Source organism: Symphodus melops, assembly GCF_947650265.1.
Source record: "Symphodus melops genome assembly, chromosome: 3".
NCBI classification, from domain to species: Eukaryota; Metazoa; Chordata; class Actinopteri; order Labriformes; family Labridae; genus Symphodus; species Symphodus melops.
In genome coordinates this window covers 650,499-658,067 of record NC_136693.1, presented here as the reverse complement: position 1 = coordinate 658,067, position 7,569 = coordinate 650,499, and the positions used below count along the sequence as shown (strand labels likewise).

The following is a 7,569-nucleotide window of genomic DNA, read 5'->3' as shown; positions in this document are numbered from 1 at the left end:
AAACACATCACTGACAACTGAAGGGAAAAACCACAAGGGGGCGCTCTGATCACACAGTAAACATACATCAAGATGAACACACCTGTGTGTTTGTTATTTAAGTCTTATTTGTCCAATCAGTGATGAAGTCTTTACATGGAAATTACCTGAATTCTGCTTCTAGTTTTTCTTACAATAAATCACTAAATCAAATTGTTTAATGGTTGTTGAGCTGCAGTATTCTTGTGTGTTGTTCTTTGTGTTACCAGTGTTTGTACGAATCGGCATATTAGTGAGTGTGTGGTGGTGTCCTATATAATCACAACGTTGTAAGCCATTTTAGGCTCTTATTTTAGGGGTCACGAGCTGAAAAGTTTGGGAACCCCTGGTCTACCGAAATCAAAAGAAACCACAAGATAATTGATTTATGTTTAGGATTTAGATTGTGAGCCAACAAAATAAAAAATGATGCACAGTAAATTAAATCAGCCTGAATGTTGCTGCTCAGATTGTGAATCATGAAGTTGTTGATAAATTTAACAGCATCATAAAAGAGTGACAAGTGCTGCTGCCAATCATAACAGCACGACTTAAAGAGTGGAGCTGTTTGAGTCACTCCTCTTAGTTTCAGTGGTTTACACACAGAAAGGGAGGAGCCCGGTTTCAGTATCACAGTGATGTCACAGTTTAGAGGCGGGGGGGTCGGAGTAGCCCACCTTCACAAAGGTAAAACAAAGGCGTATAAAAGAGGAAGAAAAGATTAAAAGTGGGTGTTTACAACTTACCTGAATGAAGATAAACAGGTGTATTAGAGGAAGAGAGGGAAAGAGGAAAGAAAAGACACCATGTGACACCTGATGTAAAATCTAAATGTGTAAAGTCATTTCTGCACTAAAGAAACATGTGACAGAGTTTTATAAAGGACAGTTTCCTCTGAAGGGAAAGTGTAAGAAAGCCAAAATACTGTAGCAGAGTAAATGTTCTTGATTACCTTTCGGAGTGACGTCACTTTTCACGGAGCGCTTCCAGAAAGGCCGCATTCCACAACTCCACTCCTCCTCCTCCTCCTCCTCACTGAAGTGTGTCTGCGTGTGAGTGTTTGGGTCACAGCCGACCATCAGCCTGAAAGCACAGCAGGGAGAAAGAAGAACTGTCAATGACACTGAGAGAAGCTTGAACTCACAGGTAAGTGCTCCAGACTTCCAATGTGAACTTTAACATCCCTGCTGCCTGCTTTGACTGTTTCTAATAATTAAGAGAGGGAGAGAGGCGTTCTTTAAGGGCGGAAATGTTTCATCTGAGTTTTTATGTTTCTGATATAAACAGCAAACTTATTTTGGGTCTATTTAATTCAAAGGCTGTATAATTATGGGTCTTATACACTGTTCAGGAAGGCATCAGCACACCTTTACTTAACTGTTATAAAACTTAAATAAGCTTTAACACATTTTAATGAAGATTTAATGAATATCTCAGGTGAAATTAAAAAAACAAACAAAATTCGAGGCTGCATCAGTGATTTCTTTCAGACTCTGATTACTTCAAAAAGCTCTTGGGTCTTGATAAAATATTTTTGAAGTAAAACAGAGAGCAGGTTGAGATTCAAGGATTTGTCATTTGAGGAAACAATATTTCCTGATAAAGATTTACAAGATGTTGACTACTGTGATGAGTTTCATAACACACACTATGTTTACATAAAAGGAGTAAAGTTTTTGATTCTCTGAATACAAAGATTAGTTTTTTTGTAGTCCATAACTTGAACTTCCTTTTGATTATTTGAACAGTAGTGACAGTGAGGATGATTCTGAACAGTGGAGGTTAGTAAACAGAGAGTGGAGGTATGTGTGGGTGGAGTCTGAGTCCTCCAGGAATGTCAGCGTGTTCTGCCACATTCCTGCTCTCAGCAAACCTGTGCGTCCTCTCTCCTGCAAACACCACACACAGAGACAAAATTATTTTTACACACACGATCAGAAACCTGGCTCTTCATGTGAAACGTAAACTTAGACATTTTAAACTGAGCTGTAGCAGTGAACTGATGCTGGTTTATCTGATGTGTGAAACGTCAAAGTTTTGCACAGGAGCAGGAAATTCTAAGAAGAAATGCAAAAAACTAAACATAAAAACAGACAAACACATCAACATAAAACACATTCATTATTTTGATATTGAATTATGATGATATGATATTGAAAAGAAATGTTCTACTTTCATTTCTTAGTCTTAGGAGTAATAAATAGTCCTAGTTCTATGTCTTAGGATCTTATTTGTGGTTTTTACACATCTAATCTTCTCTTTGATTGTTAGTCGTTGGGGGTTGATGTTTCTGATGTTTTGTATGAAGCACTTTGATTTAAAGGTTTTTATTTGTCACATATGCATACAGGATACACAGTGAAATATATTTGTGACATGTAGTTTAGTTCTGTGCTCAACTGAAGTAAAAATAAAAATATAAAATGCAGTGCAATGTAGTAGAATAAAGTACAATAGAGGTTTTAAGGTGATCTGTTGCTGATGTCTGGTACAGAAATAAACTTGCCTTACTTGTTTATTATCAATGTTTTAACTTTAACACATTATAGTCATCATCATAATAAGACAACCAGTGGATTAAATTAATAAATCTGTCAACTGTAGGTTTAAAGTGTTAAAAAAAAATGAAGCGGTCATTTAGTGTTGCCATGGAAACACGCGAACGAAACTCTTACCTGCCTCTCCCGTTAGCTTACAATGATGGTGACACAGCACAAACTGTAGCTTCATGTAGCTCATGTTACTCATAAAAAAATGTGAACATAATTTATTTACTCTTTATTGCCTCGTGTTCCTCGTAGTTTTGGCTCATCCTCAATGTTCAGGGACCCGAAACCAGCATCACCTCGTTAGCATCCCTGGACCTGGAATTATCTAAGGTCACTCCAACGGAACAGGTTTTAAATCACTAAACATCCTCCGTAGTTTCATTTAACTGAGTATATTCGACATTTTAGTTACTCCTAAAACTTTTAAAACTACGACAGAATAATTTGTAATAGCTTTTTAAATCGTTAAACGGGCATTTAAACTTAAAATCATACATACATTCAATCTCGTCGAATTTACCGCAACTCAACGTCAACGGTTAACGTTTACAACCATGACGTCAGTACGCAGGAAAAAACGTTTATATTCAAATGTGTATATTTTTTCTCTTTATTTAATATATCATTTTTTTATAGGCTTAAAGTATTTATATATTTTCCTTTGCTTAATATAATAATTTTTTGTAGGCTAAAGAAAAAAAAATATTTGAAAAAAAAACAAGTTCTGGTCTTTTAAAACTTTATGAATACGTCGTTTCACAGACATGGACAGCAAACCCAATGCAGAGGACAAACAGCCAACAGAAGAGGGTTCAGGCTTTTCCACTGGTCACAAAAATTACAATCTTAGAAAGTATCTTCATCTAATTTCTAATAAAAAATATTGATTACACAAGCCCTGATATGAATTATATTTATTATCTTGAACTAAATAAATAAACAAGTTTTGGACTAGAAATTAGACACATAGACTTGTTTAGACTTCAGTTTTTTGAAGTGCAGAGATTTCTATCATCAAGCTAAACCATCAACAAAATACAGAACATGGTGGAGGTGGACCTGGACTGACCACAGCTATCCCTTATACTTTACAGACACATCAACACAGACCTGTTGGCTGGTTAATAAACTTAATCTGATGATTGATGAACAAGTGGACAAAGCTATATAAAACGAGTATCTCCAAGTTACTAATGCAACCACTAGCACACATCAACATTTGAAATAGATTCTCTGCTCTCTAATTATCTTGGTGTATTTATTAGACTATAATCCACAATAGCTAAATTTGTCTTCCTGAAACATTATTTAAATTATAATTAAAAGGGGGGAAAGCATGCACGCTCTGACTTAGAGCTAAATCAGGTCACACACACACACAGAGACTCCATGTATTTATGCGTGTCCTTGCAGGTCGCTGGCCGTTCTGCTGCTGAGCGATGGAGCTGAAGGTGTGGGTGGAGGGCGTCGTCCGAGTGGTGTGTGGCCTTTCACTGAACACTTCCTGCCAGGATGTCGTCATAGCTCTTGCACAATCGATCGGTAAGTGTCACTGTTGTCATTCAGAACTGGTTTGTTCACATCGTAAACATATGATCTGTCTTTGTCATCTCCAGCTAGATCTATGATTGACTCTTTTGCTGCTGGTTTATGAAACTTTTATTGTCAGTGGTGCAGTGCTTTGAGTCCCACAAACAGCTGGAAACAACAAAAAGTAACTCTTGATTAACATGCACATGTGCAAGACCATAAATGTTTACAACATAACCACACAAAACAAGAAGTAAGAAGGATCGAAAGAGTAAAAAGTAGAGTTGACCAAGCCCAAGACATTTCAGGATCAAGGTCAAGACCAAGGCAGGGCGAGATCGAGACAAGAACAAGACCATAAATATCTCTGAAAAATCATCATTTCAATGATCAGACTTAAACAACTCACACAGCTCTAAGGAGCTGAGATTTAAAAGCTGTGATGTCACGCTCGATCCAATCAGGAAGCAGCAATTTCAGTTGAACTGTCCAATCAGGCGCAGCACCTCGTCAGCTCTGGATTTTCAGACACACCCACCCACAGTCATGCACACACTCGCACACTACAGGGGAGGAGACAGAACTACACACCCCACAATAAACAGGATCGATACTCAAATATGAGCCACACTTTGAGTGAGCAGCTGTCACACAAAGAGAAGTTTATACAGTTACAGAAAATATGAAATTAAAAGACTTGTGTTAAAGAAGTATTAGCCAGTGCATAGTTCTATCAAGTTAATTGAAAATCAAGTTTTAAATAAGAGTAAGCAGTGAATGTTTTATTATTTCTCCCTTTCAAACACTTTGCCATGTCTTGTGCTTTTAAGCTTCTTTACAAACTTCACACTCAGCTGTTTTTCCCTTGTAATATCCGTTCTCTTGTAAACATGGATCTTCTCTGCAGGTCAGACCGGTCGGTACATCCTCTTCCTGAAGTTGAGAGGAACAGAGCGACAGATGGTTGCAGACGACTGTCCGCTGCAGCTGCTGGCTCAGCTGGGGCAACAAGCTGCAGAGGTCAAATTCGTCCTGCGGAGGACCGGTCCCAGCCTCAGTGATGGTCGAGACACACCCACCACACAGAGAGGTCTGCCTCAGCCTGGATCAGCAGAACCAGATCCTGTCAGGAGCAGAGAGCCACACAAGGCTCTTACCTTTAATCTGGGTCCCTCAACGAGTCCCAGGAGGACTAGATCTAGCAGGGCTTGGTCTCCGTCGCCCAGAGCCTCCCCAGAGCCAAGAGCTTCCCCAGTCTCTTTTCTGGACCCCCTCAACCCCGTGCAGACTTTGCACCCTTCCTCCAAAGACGATGTTTTCAGGGAGATTCTGCAGCAACAGAGGAGGCTGCAAGACCTGGAGATCGAGCTTCAAGCTCTGGAGAAGGAGACGGACATGTGGGAGCAGAAGAGCTCGCCTGCTGGTCTGATTTTGGTCTCTGATGGTGAACTGGAGGAGCTGGAGCAGAGGCTGAGCCTGAACCAGGCAGAGCTGACGCACAGCGAGCACTGGGAGAGGCAGTTACAGGAAGAGATCGACAGAGAGCGAGGTACGTCGTCAATTATGTTCACAACAGTGGCCAAGAATTAAAAACAAATTAAAATGCATCATTTGTGACATACAAACGAAAGAAAGCATGTTCTACCCTCAGAGATTCAACAAGAAATGTCTCTAAGAAATGTAAACACTTTCATCCTCAGACATGCACAGACGTCTGCATCAGATACAGCTCTCGATGGAAGATCACAGCTTTCAGATCAGCGAGCTCCACGGCCGCTCCGCACACATGGAGCAGGACCTGAAACTCAGAGCCCACAGCAGGCAGAGCGCTCAGACGGGCCCCCGGCAGCCGGATCAGGCCCTGAGGCCCCTGAAGCAGCAGCTCCAGCACCGTCTGCAGCAGGGAGACGAGCTGGATGCAAAACTGTCAGAAACACAGAAGAAGCTACGAGCTGCAGAGCAGCGGATACAGGTAGAACTCTTAAAGCAGCTAATTTTCTTTACAACTTGATTGAATCAGACCCCATCAGAGACCTTGGTGCTGATGCTGATTTCTCCTGCATCCTGTAGGACAGATGGGAGATGATGGAGGAGCTGAATAAGGAGCTGAGGCAGTGTAAGCTGCAGCAGTTTATCCAGCAGACCGGCGGGCCGCTCGCAGACCAGACCAACTCTCTGCAGGTCTCCGACGTTTACCTCAGCACCGCTGGGATCATGGAGTAACAGCTGAAAGTCCCTGAACGTCATCAGAAAGTCTTTTCACTTGATGCACTTTGTCCTGGGTCTGATGGTTTCAGCACCTGAACCTGTTTTTTACTTGAGCTGTTTGGAGTTCTTACGTGGACTTTTTTGCATCTGCTGAATCGTTTTTTTGTTTTTTTAAGATTTGATTTGAGACTTTCTGTCCTTTATTAAATAGGACAGTGGATAGAGTCTAAAATCAGGGACATAAAGAGGAAATCCCAGGTCGGCTTGTCCCCCGGCCGCGAGCTTTAAGGACTACGTCCTCTGTACAGGGGACGCCCAAATCAACCACTTGTATCTGCTGGATCTTGATGCCTGCAGATTAATATTTATAGGGGAAATAATGAAGTTGAAACTAAATTCAAAGTTGAAGGATATCACAAACTTTTGTGCGTGTGTGTGTGTGTGTGTGTGTGTGTCTGTGTGTGTGTGTACGATAAGCCAATCACTGCCTGATTCTGTCTGAAAATACAATGAAGTGTAACTCAAGGACTGAAATGAATTGTAAAAGAAGTCATGTTATTGTTTGAATCTATGTTCATGTTTATGTCCTTTAACTTTGTAGCATAAGACTTTTTTTATCATTTTAATTAAACTATATTTTATAAAAGTCTTTTTTTTAAGAATTCGAGTTGATTCACTTTTTCAATTCAATCTCACATGACATAGTTTACAGTTTGTTACACTAGAGGGCGCCAAAGCTTCATGACCCTTAAGAGCATTTCCACACACACACACACACACACACACACACACACACACACACACACACACACACACACACACTCTGACCAACATATGAGCACATTCAGGACCTTTTGTGAAAATCAGCAGAGAATAATGTGACCTGGCACCTCCGGAGTGTGTCCGCCTTTCTCTTTAAAGATTCCACATTTGGTCTCAACTCTGATAAACAAATACTCCATCACACAAGTCAATGAGGAGAAAAGCCTTTCAATAGTAAATCAGTTGGTGCTGGTGAATCTTAAAGGACCAATCAGAGAGCTGCTCTCTTCCTGTGTGATCATGAAGGAAACCTGCTGTGTTGAAGCTTCTCTGACAACAATGCAGCAGCCAGTATGTCCTCCTTCTAACTTTAGATTCTGCTCCTGAATGCTCTGGATCTGATTGGACCAGAGAAGGTAAGCGCTATGAAGGCCCCCCCCCCTCACACGGCCATGTTGGACGCCCTAATCGAGCAAATTTCCTTTAGTCAACACAAGGACAA

At 40.7% G+C, this 7,569-nt stretch overlaps 2 protein-coding genes across 5 annotated transcripts in view; one reads left to right on the top strand and one right to left on the bottom strand.

The window, feature by feature from the left end:
* LOC306821306 (serine/threonine-protein kinase BRSK2-like) overlaps positions 1-3,164 on the bottom strand; it is a 125,825-nt gene extending 122,661 nt beyond the window's left edge. For all 4 annotated transcript variants that reach the window (XM_079339647.1, XM_079339651.1, XM_079339648.1 and 1 more), the window contains exons 1-3: positions 3,067-3,164; positions 2,794-2,882; positions 971-1,101 (exon numbers count right to left, since the gene is read on the bottom strand). The gene's annotated coding sequence lies outside the window, so the exon portion shown is untranslated. The remainder of the gene's footprint in view (positions 1-970; positions 1,102-2,793; positions 2,883-3,066) is intronic.
* LOC306821322 (ras association domain-containing protein 7-like) lies at positions 1,094-6,630 on the top strand. The gene is made up of 5 exons (XM_079339684.1): positions 1,094-1,164; positions 3,981-4,109; positions 5,005-5,646; positions 5,798-6,069; positions 6,168-6,630. Exons 2-5 carry the CDS (start codon positions 4,007-4,009, stop codon positions 6,318-6,320), a joined length of 1,170 nt encoding a protein of 389 aa, XP_079195810.1. The 5' UTR covers positions 1,094-1,164; positions 3,981-4,006; the 3' UTR covers positions 6,321-6,630.
* Positions 6,631-7,569: the final 939 nt, after the last annotated feature.